Here is an 18,909-nt window from a genome sequence, read left to right on the forward strand (position 1 = left end):
TAAAATAGGAATGGGACACTATTTTGAATCTTGATTCATACAAAATTTCACCTTCAAGAATGTGACCTTGACTTTCAATCAAGAGTAGTTAAAACTAATCTTATATTTTGCAAGGAGATAAACCTAATATCATTAATTTTACTAGAGTGACTTATTAAAGTAATTATACTCATGAACTCTAGTTGGATCTTTATTCCCCTTATCGTGTAATTACATTCCAACAATCAAACTAATAAGATTTTTGATAATTCAATAGGATTTATGTGGAAAAAATTATGTATCTTTACCTTCAAGACCGTTCCTTTATGTTGATTTTGAAAGCCTTCAATTATTTCACATTTAGATCTCTACATCACCCCAACTGCATGATTGCAATCTTTGCACTTGACTTTTGGAGACTTTACTTCATGAAAACCTCTCATGCATTAAGAACTATATGATAATTGGATGTCCAATTGCCTGGACACAAATTCAATTTGGTTGCATCAAATTTTGTGTATTAAAGAATTATAAGAACGTGTGTAATTAATTTGCTTAGAAAACAATTACATCTTATACTTCATCACATGTTGAGATTAAGGGACATTTTTGTCTTATACTATCTTATTTTATTTCATTCAATAAAATTTCTCTTAAGAAAAATAATTTACAAAATTATGGGTTCATATATAACGCATGATTTCTTATATATATATAAATTTTATTTGAACCGAATCAACAAACACACCACCTTTTACTTATAGCACACCAATCAATATGTAATAAACAGCCATGATCGGTGTGTTGCAACTAGAAGTTAGTGTGCCAATGGAATATCGCTTTCCAAAACATTACTGTTTAATAAAAGTGTGCAGGCGTTGGGACGACTGCCCTAAAACCTAGGGCAGTGTGCCCTAAAGGAAGGATTAAAGGAGGTTCATCACTCACTCAGACTGCTTTTATGAGGAATCTGAACAATGACACAAAGGATTAAAGTTTGACGCTGCCATTCTTTTAAAGCTCGGGCAGTGCGGGCAGCACAGACACTTGGGAGGGGAACCAAGTTCCCTCGCATTTGTGCTCCCCAAGATTATTCTTCGTTATCAACTATTATGGAATAGTTTTACTTGTTCCCCGGCTCCACCACTCGTCCATTTGCACACCACGTGTCAGTATTTTGTACCACGTGGCAGAAAAATGGTGGCTTCACCAGCTTAACTTTCGCTGGTTGCTGTAGTTTGATACAAAGGATTAGTTACAGTTAAGTTTCACGGAGGTTTCTAGTGTCCGTTAGTTTGTAGTTGGGCGATGTACACACGTGGAGGCAAGTTTACGTAAAAGATAGATATTTTGAGTTTGGCACTTTCCCACGATTACCTTATCCTTTCGTGAGAAATTGAGAACAATTTTTCGTGTGGAAAATGATGATGTCAGCTTGAGGAAGAAGGCTTTCGTAAGGCCTGACAATTGAAGAAGTATCCTTGAGTTTGTACAATGTGAATCTCGAGAATCACCAATAGCTTAGAAAATAGAACATGAAAGACTAATGATAATCTGATGCTCTTTTTTCAGATGCCCCTTAAGTGGCAGTTACATAAGCATAATTTTTTTTCTTGTGTATCTCGAAACAAAGGATCTACGGTCCTGTGATGGGGGCATATGAAAAAAGAGCGTCAAATTATCACAACTCAACATAATAGGCTTGAGGGTTTGACCTCATTCGTAATTCCGAGTGATCTCAAAAATCAAATTTAAGAGATTCAAATTCTTATAGACATTATTTTTTAAATGATATCTATATTAAAAAAGTGATGTCTATAGGAGTGATATCTATCTTCGAATGAAAAAGAATGTGTAAAAGAAATCCATCATGAACCCCTCCCCCTCCCCCTTACTCTTAAAAAAAAAACAAACCATGGTTGCGGCGGTTGCTAACTTTTCAGAGAAGTATTGGAAGTTAGAAAAGAATAAAAAACAATGATATAACATAGAAAAAATCCATCATCAAACAAATAATGGTTGTTACAAAACTCCCCAATATATGTGATGAGTTGGTCATCAATGAAAACTGTCAACACATCTTCACCATCTTAATGGTGAAAGTGGGTCCCTACTTGCATCCAATGGAGTGTTCTTCGAAAAGGAAAGTTAGATCAGCAAAACTTGCAATAGATTTTATTCTGAAGTAGATGAACATCTAAGTCTAACTAATGTTATCAGAGGACATATCAGCAAAATGAACATATCACTGGATCAATCAAAAGGAAGTTGCCTGCTCTCTTCCTCCGAAATTCTATACAAATTAAATTTCCCTCAAGAGGACTGCTAATGCTCTTACTGAAAAAAAAAAAAAAAAAAAAATGAATAAACAAAACTCTCGCAACCAGGCTTTAGATCCATAGCTCAGTTGGTTTGACACATTGCAAAAACAATTTTGAGGCCATGGGTTCAAGTCCAGCTTGCCTATCAAAAAAAAAAAAAAAAAACTCTCGCAACCAATCTCTAAAACCAAAGAATAATAAAAAGGAAAAAAAAAATGAAAGAATAAAATAAGTATATGGACAATATGGCCTCGCCTCCTCAAAATGTTGTGGAACTGCAACGCTTGAGTTGGTATTTAGGACGAGGAGTCGGATCCACGATAGATAAAAACTTATCCATCTCCTGTTCAACAATGTCAAGACAAAAATTAACAAGTCATTTGTATTTTGTTAGATATACATATTATATAAACTAAATTTTATTAATAATTCTTGGATGAATATTACATTAACTCTGATAGGATATTTATAGGGATTATATCAACAAAGACAAGGAAACTGGCCTAACATAAATATTTTAATTTATTATAACTTCCTAATTGATATTGCTACTTATATATTCTCCAACAGTACCTTCCTTTTGAGATGAGATACATTGACATGATACAATGTATTCATGTATCATAATATAAGAATCATATTCTCTTATATCTTCCCGTAATTGTATAGTCTTTTGAAGAAAGAGTATGTAATTGGTTTAATTGAGTAACCCTTCTTGATCCCAGGAAATACTTGATGATGGATAGCCACAAATGTCCAATCAAGCTTGATAGTGGTCATCGCTTGTCTGTGAAGTCCACCACTGTTGCATCCTGCTCATTTTTGAGTTTGTCGGAGTTGATGGCCCACTAGATTAGGTCTGTCATGATCTCTCCCATAAGCATCATGCAATTTAAATACAAGAACTCTCACTGAAGAGATTTTAAATAAAATGAAAATCTAGATTGTGAGGCATTAACTTGTGAAGTAGAGAGGTTTGTAGAAACATAGAGAAATGTGGTATTTTTATTGGAAAAAAAAAAAAAACTAAATACTAATAATGGGAACAAAATGATTTAGGTTTGACAATGACAATGACACTATAGTTGAAGAACGATTATCCAAGATCAATGTGTTCAGTGAAGTTTGAACTTTGATACCATGTAGAAAATGATATTTGATTATTCTTGGATGATTTTTACGTAAATCCTAATAGGTATTTATAGAGATTACATCAACCAAGATATATGGAAATAGCTTAATATAATATTATAAAATATTCTAATTGATATATTCTAAATATCAATGATCTCTCCTAAAAGCATACAATGTTAGGAGTTTGCGATTTAAATGAAATAACTCTCGTTGGAGAGATTTTAGATAGGAAAAAAATAGAGGAGATTATGAGACATGAATATGTGAACTTGGGAGAATTGTAGAGATATGGTTTTTATTGAAGAAAACTAGAAACAATAGTAAAGGGAAAAAGAAAGATTGAGGTCCGGTGATGGAAGTGGCGCCATCGTCGAAGAACGACGCACCAAGATCGATGTGCTTAATAGAGCTTGAGTTCTAATACCATGTAAAAAACTAAATTTTATTGATAATTCTTGATGCATATTACATGAACCTTGATAGGATATTTATAGGGATTACATCAACCAAGACAAGGAAACTAGTCTAATATAAATATTCTAATTTATTAGAACTTCTTAATGTAGAATATCCTAATTGATATTGTTACATATATTATTCTCCAACACTGCCTTCCTTTTGAGATGAGATACATTGATATGATACAATGTATCTCATTTATCATGATATTATGCATCATATTCTCTTACACATATATATTAGTAATAGGGAGTACAATAATATTTTTTCTTGTTAGGCATGGAGATTAGTAGTCGGTAATTAGTAGGTGAAGGTAGGTTTTGAACCCAAGTTGTGGAATCGACTAGTACAATAATACAATAGATCATACTACATAGTAATACAATTAGTTTATGAAATTATGATTAGGATTAGAAATTTGATTTGAATATGAATAATGTTGACTTTTCTTGAATGATAAATTGTGTTGACTTAAAATTTTCTATATAAGTAATAGACTAATATTATTAAAATCCATTTGTATTTAGGAGATGGACCATCTCAATCAAGTTTTGTGGTTATTTTAAATTTCTCTTGAAAAAGTAAAAGAAACATATTTTTAAAATCCACTTGTACAGTGCATTCCTTGCACTACATGGCCGTTCTCAAGCCAGTATAATGGGGTGGGTTGCCTCGAATTGAATAGTGAAAAAACCTGTCACCTCCTAATGTGATTCTGAACAAAGTGGAATGGAGGGACAAAATTTGTTTACCCAACTCCAAATCCTTAGGATAAGGCTTTGATGATAAAGATAGTATTTATTAAGTTTAATATTACTATTTATTTGACACAACCAAGTAGACACTTAAGTTGTCTTGATGACTCAACTCAATGGACATTTGATCAAATCAAGTTTTCGAGATTTAAAACTAACGATTGTAACTTTCCTTAGAGAAATCTTTGGAGTTAGTTTATATTTTAAGAACAACAGTTTTCTTGAAGGAGAATTTTCCAAGGATCTACCTGAGTGGAGTGGAGGAACAAGATTCATTTAGTTGACATGGACACCTACTCTTTTTGACAAGGTTTTGTTATTGTTGTATTCACTTATAATTGTGACAAACAGTGAATATCAATCAAATCTTGAGAATTCCACAATCCACATTTTCTGAATAAAATAATAATCAAATTTAATGTGATTTAAATGGGCATGAAATTCAATATTGGAACTAATAAAGGCAATTGTTCTCTTATTTCAAAATAAGCTAGTCAAATTAGGGAAGAAGACATCACCATATTAAGTAGAAGAGGAATCCAAGTTATTTCAGCAGAAAATAGTCTAGTGGGTCCAAATCGTTATGTGCAAACTCCTTGTTGATGTTAACAATAAAGTGAGAGAATAGATGAATCACTCAGTGAGAAGGATGCCATCAACATGTAGATTCGGAGACAACAAGACTAATTGGATGCCTAAAGGAGAACATGGAGGAAACAGGTTTGCATTGAAAGCAAGCAACATGAAGGAGAAACATAGGCTGTTTTTGATACCATAGAAGCCTTATGCAAGCAACAAACTCGGTGAAGTCATATAGGGCCCATGAAATCAATCGTTTCTTCCATTTAAACTTCTTCGTGTAAATGATAATGCGGTAATACATGTTTTACATCAATTTCTCTGTTCTCTTAATTATGAACAGATGCAAGATAAATAACTATTCCCCAAGTTACTATTTTAAATATTGAACTAAAGGATTTACAATGATCAATATCATGCTATATAGTTTTCTGCTACTAATCGAGTCTTGTACCTATTATTCGAATAATATGATCTGTTTTTTTTTTTTTTTCTTTTTATAGGTAAGCTGGACTTGAACCCACGGCCTCAAAGTTGTTTTGCAATGTGTCCAACCAACCACGCTATGGGACTAAGCCTTGAATAGTATGATCTTAGTTTAGTTATGCATAGTAAAACCTCAAAAAAAAAAAAAAAAAAAAAAACTTCAACATTCATCTAGGATTGATTTGGCAAAGAAATATCAATTTAAAATTATATATAAAATCAACTATCATACCTTCTGATTCTTGAGCCTCTTATTTATTTTCTTCAGTTCTGATACTTCTTGCTCCAACTGATTGGTATAAGCCTACCATCAACACAAAGTTAGGAAAAAAGAAAAAGAAAAAAACTTATAATCCAATAAAATAACAAAGAAAAAAAATCGTTCTTTCGAAATTAAAATACCAAAAAGTTCAAAATTTAATTAATCTAGAGAAGATACCACCTGCTTCCTAGCCCTTGATCTTGCAGCAGATTCTCGGTTCTTAATCATCCTTTTCTGCCTCCTTTCAATAGTCTTCTCCATGATCTCATCTGAAAAAGGTCGATTCCTCGCATCTGCAGCTTTTTCTTCTGATGCAACCATCTGCATCGGTGGCATTGGCATCGAAACTGTACCGGCTATTTGGTTGTCTGAGTAACCAATATCAACTACAGTATTTCCAAACAACGATGCCGAATCAGGCAAATTCAACCCCAAAACTTCCATCTGTTGTTGCTGCTGTTGCTTATGAACAGCGTCGATTTGGAACTGCAACCAATCTGCCTGCTGTGATGCGATTGGATCGTAATCAAGTGACTGAGGATTAACGGTTCCTTGATTCATCTTATTAATCGCACCAGTTCGAACCAGGAATTCTTCAAGTGTAATTTCTTGCTTTTGCATAGATCCACCACCACCTACATTGCTCTGATCTTGCTGAACTATGTCCTTCCAAGCTTGATCAACAGTTTTCCGATTAATCGTTTGGATCAAATTGAATGAAGCAGCAGCAGATGATGATGATGCAGAAGATGATGATGGAGAAGATGCTTTGTTCATGTTGGCAATTTGTTGGTTAGGGTTTCCATCAGTGATGGCGTTCTTCATCATGTACTCATCAAATTCTATGCCATCTAAGGGTTTTACAAGATTGAATAGAGATTCTTGTGTGGAGAGATTTTGGAAATTAGGGTTTGGAGACGCCATAATGGTAAACTCCATTCGATGGTCTCTATGATTCAGAGACTTTTATAATGAAGAAGGAAGCAAGTTAGGTCAGATTAAAATCCCTAAAATTCAAATTCAGTTAAATTTGAACTCCAAAAAACCCTAGAAGAGAAGAACAGAGCAATATTTTGATTTCGATATCCAGAGATGAGTTTAATAGAAAAATTGCTAATGAGGAGATCACGAACCAGTTAGAGATCTATCTGCAAACGCGGTTCGTTAGCGAACATTCGGATTGAGAGAGAAAGAGAGGGAGAGAGAGAGGCGGACTGTTTCCCTCTAATTTCGAGGAAAGTGAGAGAGGATTGGCGGTTAAAACCGCTAGACAGTTTCAAAGTGCAGTCAGCGAAGTATACATCAGAGGGCTATGGAAATAGGATAGACTGTATAAGGATAGAAAAATTGTGATGATGATAGATGGGATCTGAGCCGTAGATTTGAATGGCCCACTTAATAAATATTATGTATTTGAAGAAATGAACGTGATTAGTTTTCAACCATTTGATTTTTCATCGAAGAGATCTTCATCAAGGGCATAAATGAGTTGATGCCAATGTTGATCGCGATCAAAGTCACCTTCACCAAGAGAGATCAACAGAGTTGCTGGTTATTTAACTTCAGTTGTATCGTTGGGACTTCCCTATAGAGTTAAGAATGAATGGTATTGTCGATATCACGAGAGGGCCAAATAAGTGTGATTTGATGACAAAATTTTCTTTGGAAATTGCCCCCACACATTTAAAAAGTGGTTCAGTATCGAAATTTGTAAGACTAAAAATGCCCCCATATTTCCATTCAGCTTTAATATTATCAAAGTCATTTTCAACAAAATAGTTATAATTAAAATCTTCTCATCATGTTAATCTTCAAATTACCTTACTTAGCGTTTTAATTATGAAAGGAAAAAAAACTACATAAATCCTAATTTTTGTAATAAATGTGGGTTCACACATGCCACCAACTAGTATAAGTAATAAAAATGATTACATGCATATATAATCACAAAGTCGGAGCACAGGTTTAAAATGACAAGGGAAAACTTCGGAGGAGAAATGTTGAAAACAAGAAAAAAGTGATAAAAATAAAAAATATTAAAAGTCATGAAAAATATAAATATCTAATGAAAATTCATAAAATCAAGTTATTATCATCGGATCCTATATTTTACATTTATGAATTGTCAAATTCTATTATATATCAAATCCCATATTGAAAAACCAAGAAAGTATTTAAAAAAAAAAATCATGTGAAAAAAATACGAAAAATGACATCTTTTATGTTACAAATAAAAAAGTCACATTTTTTTAATTATCGGAGATGCAAGATGTGTTTTTTAAACCCTTTTTGTATGCACACACATAGTAGGGCCTGACTTATTAGATTAGTTTTAAACAATTAATTAATTAGATTATTAGCCACATCGGCGGCTTGGAAATTGAACTTTCAATCCATATAAAAATTTAATTATTTTTATAAAAAAAAAAAAAAAATTGGGGTGATCCCATCAAGTTCTTAATAACTTCGTTGATATTTCCAGACTATTGGATGAGTCATCTCGGATGTTGGACAAGTCAATGTCATCAAAGATTCGCATTGACTAACTCACCCTCACAGATGAGTTTTTAAACCAAGGTGGCTAATTCCAGGGATCAAAGGATCTGTCTGTCCGTGGAAGAAACGAAACCTGGGTAGACCATCCAGAGAAACCTGTTCCTTAGTTCTTCTCAAAAGAATTTGTTGGACAATATGGTATGAGCAGAACAGAAGATCTGGCAAATGCAAATCATCAGATGGAAGTTCACAACTAAGCCCTCGCAATCCTGCAAGGATACATGCAGAGGGATTGTCCATAGATCAAAACAGCTTCATAAGACTTAGCCGTATATTTTTAATCAATAAAAATTCCAAGCTACACTACACTGCTTCCTGCAAAAGAATAGAATGCGACATGGTGAAAGATTAACAGAAACATGGATGAAAAAATTGTACAGCAATTAAGCTGAAAGCATAACACACAATTTTAACATTACATATTTGATGGGAAAAAGCTCTATTATGCCGTCTGTGAAAGAGAGAACGTAAAAAGAGAGACTGCATCTTGTATATGAAAGGAACGAAGATCTTCTGGGAGGGGAGCGCTGAATATGTTATCAAAGGACCTCATTTGAACCTCCCAGGTGGAGTCTTCTCCTTCTCCTCCACTTGATAGGAGCAGACTGCAGATCTCTTCCGCCATCTTTGAATAGGTTGCTCTGAAACACAGATAGAAACAGCACATTAAGGTAACACTAAATAGAATAGAGTGGGAAAAAGAAAAGCAATCCAAATAAGGAAATCATGGCCAAGGCATAATTTTTTTTTTGATCAGTCATGGCCAAGGCATATATTTTTTTTTTGATCAGTCATGGCCAAGGCATATATTTTTTTTTTGATCAGTCATGGCCAAGGCATATTTGAAATCAATGTTAGAAAGAGGGCATGCTTGAAATCAATGAAAAATGAGGCACCAATTGTTGGTATGTAGCCCTTTACCCCAGATGGTTTCTCTATGGCGATCTCTAAGTTTGTTAGGAAATTAAGGATGACTTGATGCTCATAGTCAAGGATTTCCAGGAGGAAGCATTCCTTGACTATTGTTCAAATAGTAGTTCCTTAACTTTGATCGCTAAACATAGGGGCTTAATGCATGAAAGATTCGAGTCTTGAGTGATGGGATCAATACACAAAATTGGTTGATTTTTATTTCCTGTGTAAGGCTAGTGGTGAATCTACCAACCAATTGCTCATTCATTGAAATCTTGCTTAGTGGTTTAGGTTCATTTTTTTTTTATTTTTTTTACTTCATTCAACATCTATTGGGGTTTTCGTAGCTATGTTGAGTCTTTATTCAGTAGTTGGCATTGGCGGGCCTTTTTAGCTAGAACAGAGATCCGTTAGATTTTGAACCCTGTTGTTTGTTGGGGTGCATTTGGAAGGAGAGGAACCACCTAGCTTTTGAAGGGAAAGAGTACTCTACTCAAGAAGTTACTGATAGCATTTTGTGTCTATTGTTTCCTTGGTGTAGGGTGTTTAAGGAGTTCAAGGATATGTTTTTTGAAGATTTCTTGTTTAGATGGGAATTGTTATGTAAGGATCCAGGGTAAGGTTGCCCAAGTTTCCCATGCATTTAAAATGTCACCTTGACCTTCCTCATTAATAGATTTTTTGCATCTATAAAAAACAAATCAGTATTTAGTAATGGTGACTTTTGAGGGGGCACTGAGGAGATGACTTTCCAAATTATTCGTATCAAGTTGATTCAGATTTTGAAATAGAGTAAATGAAATAAAATAAATCTTCAATGCAAACAAACCATGTGATTGGAATATCTTATTCACTAAAATCTATGTTTCATGCACAAGGAAGCCAGTTGCGGGCCAAATGGGGATTGTTGAAGATGAAAGAATGGAGAAGTTGAAAGCGGCAGAAAAATCAGGAAGCTCGAATAACATTGAATAATTTAGAATAAAGTTGTACATTTTAAAAATTATTAGAAACTAATACAATGATTGGTTAGAGGGTCTTATCAAGAACAGATGGGACTGGTCTTCTATTTTCTATAGCATTACATCCACCAAGCCAGATTGTTCAATCAGGGATTCATCTCTTGGATGAGCCATTAAACCAAAATTCTATCAATTGGCAAACCTAGCCATCTGTAAAACGATCTAATACATTGGAATGTTGAAATCGTTAATGAGTTTCTGCGGCAGGCTTAGGCTATGGGATGCAAGGCAACGTTCCCCTTACCGATTGATTTCAAAGAAACTTGGAACTAAAGACACAACTATAAAAAGTACGAATGAAATGAGTTAAAAGCAGATAAAAACCATAAAGGAGTTTGAAGAAGCAGGGGCAGAGCCAAGATTTGTCTACGTAAGGGAAACCAAGACACTTAAAATTTTAATTTTTTGTGGGAGCACTAGTGGAGGATTTTGTTTCCCACTGCTGTTATCCATCGCAATAGCATATAAATCTTACAAGTTTTAAAAATTCTTGTGGGTGCAAGTGCCCCCACTGTAAATCCTCCCCTGTGAAGAAGCATGCTTTCACAGAAGATATGGCACTTGGTAGGACTCAGACCACATTGGCATGGGTATGTATGTGTATGGGTGCCGAAGTTTGAACCAAAGGGTTATATAATTTTTTTTTTTGATAAGTCAAAGGGTTGTATAAGTACCTCGCATCAACAGGTAATCTGCTTCCCCAAACTGCCAATGACTCATTTAAGCAACCAAAGAAGTCTCTACATGCTGCATTTTTCTTTTCAAGTGAATCCTGTAAGAGATGATGCAAACTTAAATAATTGAAAGGAAAAGGCACTTATACATTTTGAAATTATAGATAATGCAAGCTGAGAAGGAAAAGCATGACCAATTATAATTAATTCAGGAAAATGCATATCTAGGGTTTGACTTCTGAGTTTCCATTTCCAACTTTTTTAATATGAAATATATATATATATATATATTCACTGTTCTCATTGATTACTATCCCCTTTGATCTACAAATATTCACTAAAATAACCATGTATCTTCACAAAAATGACAGCATAAAACGTGTTCTTTTTAGTTAACGTTATTTGCATGAGAGCATAATCTTGTAGAACACAGAAAAAAGATTTTCTTATTAGTGGTGTTCTTATATTATACCATCAAATCCCATATTAAACTACAAAAATAAATGATTAAATCCCATATTAACATCATCCACAAAAAGTAACTGCAGCTCCACAACACACTCAAGGTTTATATTGTTCAAAATACAAAAATATTATAATCATGAATCAAGTTAGGATTCATCAACCGATCAAAAGTCATCAAATTCAATGTCATCCACATTTTTTGACGCTTCATGGATAAAATGGTCATCGTCATCTTCATCAATGCCATCTCCTCTTCCTAAGTGCATCATCTGGTATCAGATACGGGAATGCTGAAATTTTATCAAGGCTGATATACCCAAGATAAGTAGAGCAATACTGAATATACCCCTTTTTCGTTTTATCCGATTTACTCATGAAGTTCTAACAATTGATATTTTTTTGTGGTGCAGAAAACATCACATCATCATGTTCAATGAAATGCCCAATCAATTTTCCACACATGTTCCTTTTACCAGGGCCATCATGTCTCCTTTACATGGATTTCTTGCCTCTTGTAACAAGTGTTATTCTTGGAAATAGTAGGTCCATTTTGAATGACCATTGTTTTCGTGGGAACAGTAGGCTCATTTTTAGCAAATTTTTCAAGGATAATCATTTCACACCCTAAGGTTCCCCAAAGGACTCAATGATCACATGGGCATCAGCAATAAGCTCCAACAATATAAAACTAGTAGTGTACTAAGCTAAAACCCAAAACAAAAAATAAAAAAAATTCCAGGTTAACACCACCCAGCAATTTTACCATGCCTGCAGATAATCCTCTATGCATAACAATCAGGTCATACTGACGCCAATACTTCATGTATCTATGACTGAAAACTACACGTCAGGATGCACTTTACAATCTGCTCTACAGCATTTACACATGATATTCATAAATTAATGATAGGGATGTCTTACCAGTTCACCCATTATATTCTCTTCTTGCAAAGAACTTTTCAGATGGTAGAAAGAAATGTAAATTCCAGCACCCAAATCCCAATCATCAATTTCCAGTTTGTGCTCTTCCATGGAAGTTGCAAGTCGCCAAATCTCTGAATGTTTAGCTGCATCAATTTAAAAGAACTAAATGTCCCATGTGGAATACAATTAATGGAAACTATAGTCCAATACACTTATTAACTTTTTAGATTTCCTTAACAAAGGAACCAAAGGGCTACCCAGAATCATCCAAATTAATCACTTAGTAATACATTTTTTTAGTACAAAAACATATTTATTTGAGACAACTGAATTTAACTATATCAACTTGAGATGCTTCCATCCCACCTAAGACTGTCTTGGACAAACTAAAGACAAGTTTTCTTTTTCTTTCTCTATCTTTTCTTTCTGTTTAATCTTTCAGAAAGTTAAAGACATATTAACTTGCCCCCATACTGGCAATCAATTACCCTCACTGCAATTATATAGGATATCTGCAAAGGTTTATGGGTTTTAGACATGGGATTTTCCAAGGTTCCAAATCATTCTTATATGATTCCTAATAGTGTGTTTTCTGTCTAGTCCCAAGTCCCAACCCTAATAAAACTTTGCAATAGACAATATATCCTTAGTAAATAGAGCCATTGTCCTAGTTATACTTTATAATCACATAGTGATGTCGATTCTCCTTAATAATCCTCCTATTGACAGACAACCAAAACATCAAGTTCATTACATTAGATGGTTGTTTTCTGGAATTCACTTGTCCTGATGTGTTTTAACTTGTACCTTACTTATTTCAGTAAATCATCACTGTTAATGCACATACAGATGCGGATCATATGTATGTACCCTAAGGCATGTGCGTGTACACACATATGAGAATGGCATAGTTGTAGCAATCTCTCATTTAAATTTGAGAGATTCTATAGCCACACCAACTTTTGCTAACAGCACCCCGATTCATATGAAATTACCAAACTATTATCACACATCTTGGGGTGCTCTTAGTAAAAGTTGGTGTGGTAATAGAAGCTCTCCTAAATTTTTTTTTCAACATTGTGGTCATTCAAATTATAGGCTTAGAGTTCTAGTAAACCAGTTTGCTTTTGCACTTTTAAATTTATCATCACATGCTTTGTCAACTAGATCTCCACAATTCAAACAACAATAAGCAAGATGCAACTTCACGTGAAAGATAAGCTCCATCAAACAAGTAAAGAATTAGATACATACCAGACAAGAACAGGGAATGAGCAACTGACGTCATGAAAATTGAGTGAGCTCTTTGCCAATTGTATGATTCAAGAAAATGTTCGAGGGCCTTTGAAAGATCCCTGTGGTAGAGGAAATATACAGCCTGCAAGAACAGGAAAAGAAAATTTCAATAAAATCAGCAAAGAAAATGTTCAAAAGTTTATTTAAGAGAAGTGGACGCCAGCTCCAGAACCCATGGTTATCACAGGTAGAAAAACAGTAGAAACCAACTAATCATCCATGGTCCGTGTCCAGAAAACTATGTTTTCAGGTAAAATATCCTCCTGAGCATAATATTTGTAGCACACCTGGCCCACACTTGTAGGACATTGACCGCTTTGGGCCGAAGCCCACACGGCTTTAAAATGCGTCCTACATGATAGGGTCAAGTTTGCCCTTATAGCCCAAGTTCCGAACATCTACCCCGCCGACGTGTGACTAAACTCAACTTCCCATACCATTCCATCAATTGCACAGGACGGCTAAACTTTGACCCCTTGGTCTCAGCAGCCTGGCACTGGCAGGATCGTGACAATATTAAGTTCAATGGCGGTTATTCTAGTGTCTTGAAGTACAAGTTTACAAGGTCTGCATATTACAACATAAGCATAACATGAGGGATTATGACATACCATAGCCTCATGTATCCAAGCTGATGGAACACTCAACTCTTCAATAAACTGGCGCTGAATTTCTTGTGTACTCCAGATTTCACAGTACTGGAACAAGATTTCCCTAATGAGAGTAGCTTGGAGATATGGGAAATCTTCATGATAGGGCATGTGAAGGACAGCATAGATGGCCCAGTGACATTGACCGAGACAGAGCAGCTGAGAAACAAGACTCATGTCAAGAACATGGAGATCATTTGAACTGAAAGCACCAACAGCTTCCAATATGACACGTTGATGCCATATCATATGGTAATCGAGTGCATCATGCATTGAAGAGAAGGCACTAAACATGGTCTTCAGATCCCCAAATTCCTCCTCTTTATTAGCATGAAGGAGCATAAGATAGTAAGCTAGATCGAAACGATCACCTACAGTCCAACTCAAACCCTCCTCATGTAACCCCTCATCAATGTAAACTGGGACTGGATAAGGAGCCCTTCCATCATCAAGAAGTCGTTGATATGCTTCAACAATGTTGGGCAATGAAGTATCGGGCAGCAGTTGATACCACATCAACAACCCCAGATACCGTTTCCAATCAATTTTCAAATCATTTAAAGCACCTTGAATATTACCAGCAAGTAAATCGTACAACCTTAACCTATCTTTCTCAATTAAGTTGAAGTCCAGCCCATTGATTCTCCAAATGTCAAGCTGTCGAGCAATGTCAGAACGATTCACCATGGATCCACCAGCCTGGCTCAACAAACAACCCAACCTCACATCACCTCTAGAAGTAGCCAATTCCACTGCTGCTTCCAGCTGTCGTCCAGTCAGAAGTAAGAATATGTGCTCTAAATAACCAGACTCGTTCAAGCAACTAATTTCATCTTGTACACGGTGACAGACACTCTCTTGCAACCAATAACTGAACTCCGCTCGTCGAACAAGAGGGAGTGCTTCGAAGTCGATATCTGGAGAACCATCCTTGTCATGCATTATGTCTTCTTCTTCATCATCAACATTGATGGGTTTTGAATGTCCACTTATCTCTCTAGCCGAAAAGAGAACCTTTATTAATTCCCACACCATAACTTGGTGCATCAAAACTGTATGAGCAGATGTAGCTAATCCAGGAACATCAAGCTGTCTCTCAACAATTCCAATGTAACCTCGGCAAATCTCCGGAAGCATTAAGCGATTGGTCACAAGCTTTAGAAGTTTTAATTTGAAGGAACCAACTTGAACTTCTGTTGTTTCGTGATTTAATGACTTGTGGAGATTTAGTGGAGAAACAAAACATAAATCAATAAGCTCGTCTTTCACCTTATCATTGTCATCTCGGACCGCTTTATCAAAGGCAACCTTTTCCATGTTAATTGTGGAAGATAAACACTTCCCGGGAACATTTTTACCGACAGGTGTACCAGTGTGAACAAGGACACCATTTGGACCCCAACCAACCCTAAATGATCTCCCCATGAACAGTCCAGCATCAACTATGTTGCGGGAGTGGTTTCCATTTATCGGAGTTTCACACTCGAGGTCCAATTTGAACCCGTCTGCTTTTGTTGTCCTGAGTGGCATGCCTTTATTTTGCCAGGTCATGAGAATGTTCCCGGAAGGGCTTGGATCAGACCCATTTGTATTGTACTCAAGCAAAGCTTGGGGAGTTCTCCGGACAGAGGAAGGACTACCCCTGTGACTCATCTTTCGACCAGAATACTGTAAAGAAGGTCTAATATACTCCTTACCGAAGGACTGTTTATCATTTGAATATGGACCGTCAAATTCTTCGGTCTCCTCCTCTACAGGAAACATCAACATTCTCATTTCTTGCATCTTTATGGGATCGAGCCCGAGGTGAGCTGGAAGAGAATGAGATAGAACAACAGTTCTAGAAGGATCCACGTGAGTTTCCTCATCAAGCTCCACAACCTCATCTCCATCCATCTCATCCGGATGTTGAACCACCGTCGCATCACCCATGATTATATCATTTTCATCATCTTCGGTCAATCCAAATCTGCTGAAATGGTGAACCGAGAATTTCCATTCACCATTTAACGGGTCAAACGAAATAAAGCAAGCACCTTGTCTTTCCATACTCCTCTTCAATTTCTTTACAACATTACCGAGTTCTTCCCCTTTTAAAGCTGGTGGTTTTACTTGAAGAATCAAAGTTACTTCTGCAGCCTTGTTAAGACCTTGACTGACCGCAGGTTTGTCGTTTTCATCTTCATATACTACAACCTCATGCCTATCAAACTTGATGATTCGATCTAAATCCAACGATCTAACATCAGTCTGGCCAAGAAATTTAACACACCCATAACCAACCCTTCCAACTGTGAAGTCTTGAACTCGGCCGCAGTAGCCGGGATCAGTCAGTTCCCGAGCAGCCAATTCATTCAAAGAAGGTTCCATAAAATAATCAGGCGAACTCAAAATGGGTAATATAGCCTTGGTGTCGCTGAAAATTTGAAATGAACAAGAACCCATGTTTGCAGAAATCTTTCTCTTCTTAAATTGAGATGAGAAGTTTGAATCCGATTTTCCCACAGAGATGCTGCTTCTCATACTATTAAGCTCATCAAAAATCCCTTATCACATACATACCAATTTAGTAATTAATGAGAATGATAAACAGATAAGAATTTCAAAACAAACACTATCGCCATAAACATGTCCCAACATCTCATCCAGGACGATTTTCCATCAGTGGGGCACTGACAGCATTGATCATAGGTGATAAATTATTCTAAAATGATGATCAAACAATCCAATTTATGGATTTTTTTCCTCCCAAATTACAAATTCATATATGGGACATTCAGGACATGAACTACCAAATTACAAATTCATATATGGATGGGTCAGCCGATCATGTTTAATCAAATCAGAGATTCTACAAAAACTAGAACAAATACAAATGTAAACCACATAAACCCTAGAAGAGCAGAACATTTAAGATCAATTGCAAACAAATTAAAACCCTTGATATCCCCAACAGAAGTGAAGTATTAAAAACCTAAACAGAGTAAACGAGTTCTATATTAGACTAAAACATTAAATCAAGTAATGTGGTGCGGTTAAAAAAATGTTTAGAGAGATTGAAGACTTACCAGTCTGAGAAATAGAAGAAGTTAACGACATGATCGAATTTGAAGAAAAAGAGAAATAAGAGAAGAGAGATTTAGGTTTGGTTTTACAGATTCAAAGAGGCTTTAATGGAGGTTTCGCTGCTACGTAGTAGTAGAAAGAATGAAATATTACAATGAAGGTCGTGGGTCTATGGAGGGAAGGAGGCTGGGAGCTTTGAAAAGTCGGGAAAGTGAAGTGAGATTAGAGAAGAGTGAGTGCTGGCTCACATAATCACATTTCATTGTGGGCCCAATGTGATGCGATAGAACCAACCGTTGGATCTGCAGAGTTTCGTCCAATAAATCCCAATGTTGCGTCTGTTGCTGTCAATGGATCGGACCAGACCTGAAATCATATCGTTCCGTTCCGATCCGATCATTTTGGGTCTGGATTGATGATTTTGATAAAGATCCAATAAGATTTTGAATTCTGATCTGATATTGTATTGGATCAGATCTGGATTGACCATGTCTCGATCTGATAAGAACCCAATCCAATAAAATATTAGAAATTATATAAATTATATATTTATTTAAGGAGAAATTATTAAAAAAAATTATTAAAAAAAATTATTAAAAAAAATTATTAAAAAAATATTTATAAGAAAATTAACAATTTTTGAGAATTTGGCAAAATAAATCAAAATCGATCTTCTAAGAGTCAATTTTTTTAATTAAAAAATCGAAATTTTCACCCTTAAAGCACCGAATTACTATTATTTTTTTAATTAAAATTTTGACCCTTGAATGGCCCTTTTTTTTTTTTTTTTTTTTTTTTAAGTCAACAAAATTTTCACCCCTTAAAGGGCCGAATTTCCTTTTCATTAAATTTCGTGCGCACCACCTCTTCTTCTCTTTGTTCTTTTTCTTCTGGTTAACCATTTTTTTATATCTTTTTCTTCTTCTCCCTCAAGACCCTTATTCTTTTTCTTATTTTCCCACCGAATCATTTTCTCTTCCCAGATAATTATTTAGTTTTTTTATTTTATTTTATTTAATCTAAAATAACATCATGATCTTAATCTTGATCAAGATCGTGATCACGATCAAGATGTTTTTGCTTTTTTATTTTGTTTGATCCGAAATAATATCATGATCATGCTTAAAACCTTTTCAGCTCATCTTCAAATATAATTGTGATTTACCTAACTAACATGAAATAATCCTACTTAAATTACTATGTAGATCATGGAATTGAGAAACCAACACTTTATATACCATAACCTAGCTAATGGACTCATCAGTTGACCATAGTTCATTGTTCATAATCAATTTTATAGAGTGAGAGACTTATAAGTGTGAATGATCACCTAGCTTTACCAAAGTATGTCTTACAAAAGGGGAAATAA

General features: G+C 35.2%; 2 protein-coding genes across 5 annotated transcripts; both read right to left on the minus strand.

The window, feature by feature from the left end:
• Positions 1-1,996: 1,996 nt before the first annotated feature.
• On the minus strand, positions 1,997-8,014 carry LOC147404042 (ABSCISIC ACID-INSENSITIVE 5-like protein 3). 3 transcript variants are annotated; one of them, XM_086439852.1, is made up of 3 exons: positions 6,156-8,012; positions 5,946-6,017; positions 1,997-2,316 (listed from the first exon to the last, which is right to left on the minus strand). In XM_086439852.1, exons 1-3 carry the CDS (start codon positions 6,912-6,914, stop codon positions 2,314-2,316), a joined length of 834 nt encoding a protein of 277 aa, XP_086295978.1. In that variant the 5' UTR covers positions 6,915-8,012; the 3' UTR covers positions 1,997-2,313. The 3 variants fall into 3 exon arrangements, with proteins under 3 accessions (XP_086295978.1, XP_086295976.1, XP_086295977.1); XM_086439850.1 differs by lacking the exon at positions 1,997-2,316 and adding an exon at positions 2,326-2,643 and having other exon boundaries at positions 6,156-8,014; XM_086439851.1 differs by lacking the exon at positions 1,997-2,316 and adding an exon at positions 2,675-3,159.
• Positions 8,015-8,721: 707 nt separating this feature from the next.
• Positions 8,722-17,798, minus strand: SAR3 (SUPPRESSOR OF AUXIN RESISTANCE 3). Of its 2 annotated transcripts, XM_086439849.1 has the most exons (7): positions 17,543-17,798; positions 14,436-17,020; positions 13,783-13,906; positions 12,526-12,671; positions 11,140-11,237; positions 8,951-9,172; positions 8,722-8,846 (listed from the first exon to the last, which is right to left on the minus strand). In XM_086439849.1, the coding sequence occupies exons 1-6, from the start codon at positions 17,571-17,573 to the stop codon at positions 8,974-8,976; spliced, it is 3,183 nt and encodes a 1,060-aa protein (XP_086295975.1). In that variant the 5' UTR covers positions 17,574-17,798; the 3' UTR covers positions 8,722-8,846; positions 8,951-8,973. The 2 variants fall into 2 exon arrangements, with proteins under 2 accessions (XP_086295975.1, XP_086295974.1); XM_086439848.1 differs by having other exon boundaries at positions 8,722-9,172; positions 17,543-17,797.
• Positions 17,799-18,909: the final 1,111 nt, after the last annotated feature.

The sequence above is a fragment of the Akebia trifoliata genome, chromosome 4, assembly GCF_017979445.1.
Source record: "Akebia trifoliata isolate Shusen 1 chromosome 4, ASM1797944v1, whole genome shotgun sequence".
Taxonomy (NCBI): Eukaryota; Viridiplantae; Streptophyta; class Magnoliopsida; order Ranunculales; family Lardizabalaceae; genus Akebia; species Akebia trifoliata.

What these genes read in the sequence shown, in the direction of transcription:
- LOC147404042 (XM_086439850.1), bottom strand. Translation starts at nt 6,914, where the DNA reads ATGGAGTTTACCATTATGGCGTCTCCAAACCCTAATTTCCAAAATCTC. An exon ending in GATCAAGGGCTAGGAAGCAG is followed by an intron (nt 6,018 to 6,155) that starts GTGGTATCTTCT and finishes TGTTGATGGTAG; the next exon opens with GCTTATACCAATCAGTTGGA. An exon ending in AGAGGCTCAAGAATCAGAAG is followed by an intron (nt 2,644 to 5,945) that starts GTATGATAGTTG and finishes ATTGTTGAACAG; the next exon opens with GAGATGGATAAGTTTTTATC.
- SAR3 (XM_086439849.1), bottom strand. Translation starts at nt 17,573, where the DNA reads ATGTCGTTAACTTCTTCTATTTCTCAGACTG. An exon ending in TCATTCCCTGTTCTTGTCTG is followed by an intron (nt 12,672 to 13,782) that starts GTATGTATCTAA and finishes AAATTGATGCAG; the next exon opens with CTAAACATTCAGAGATTTGG. An exon ending in AGATTACCTGTTGATGCGAG is followed by an intron (nt 9,173 to 11,139) that starts GTACTTATACAA and finishes TCTGTGTTTCAG; the next exon opens with AGCAACCTATTCAAAGATGG.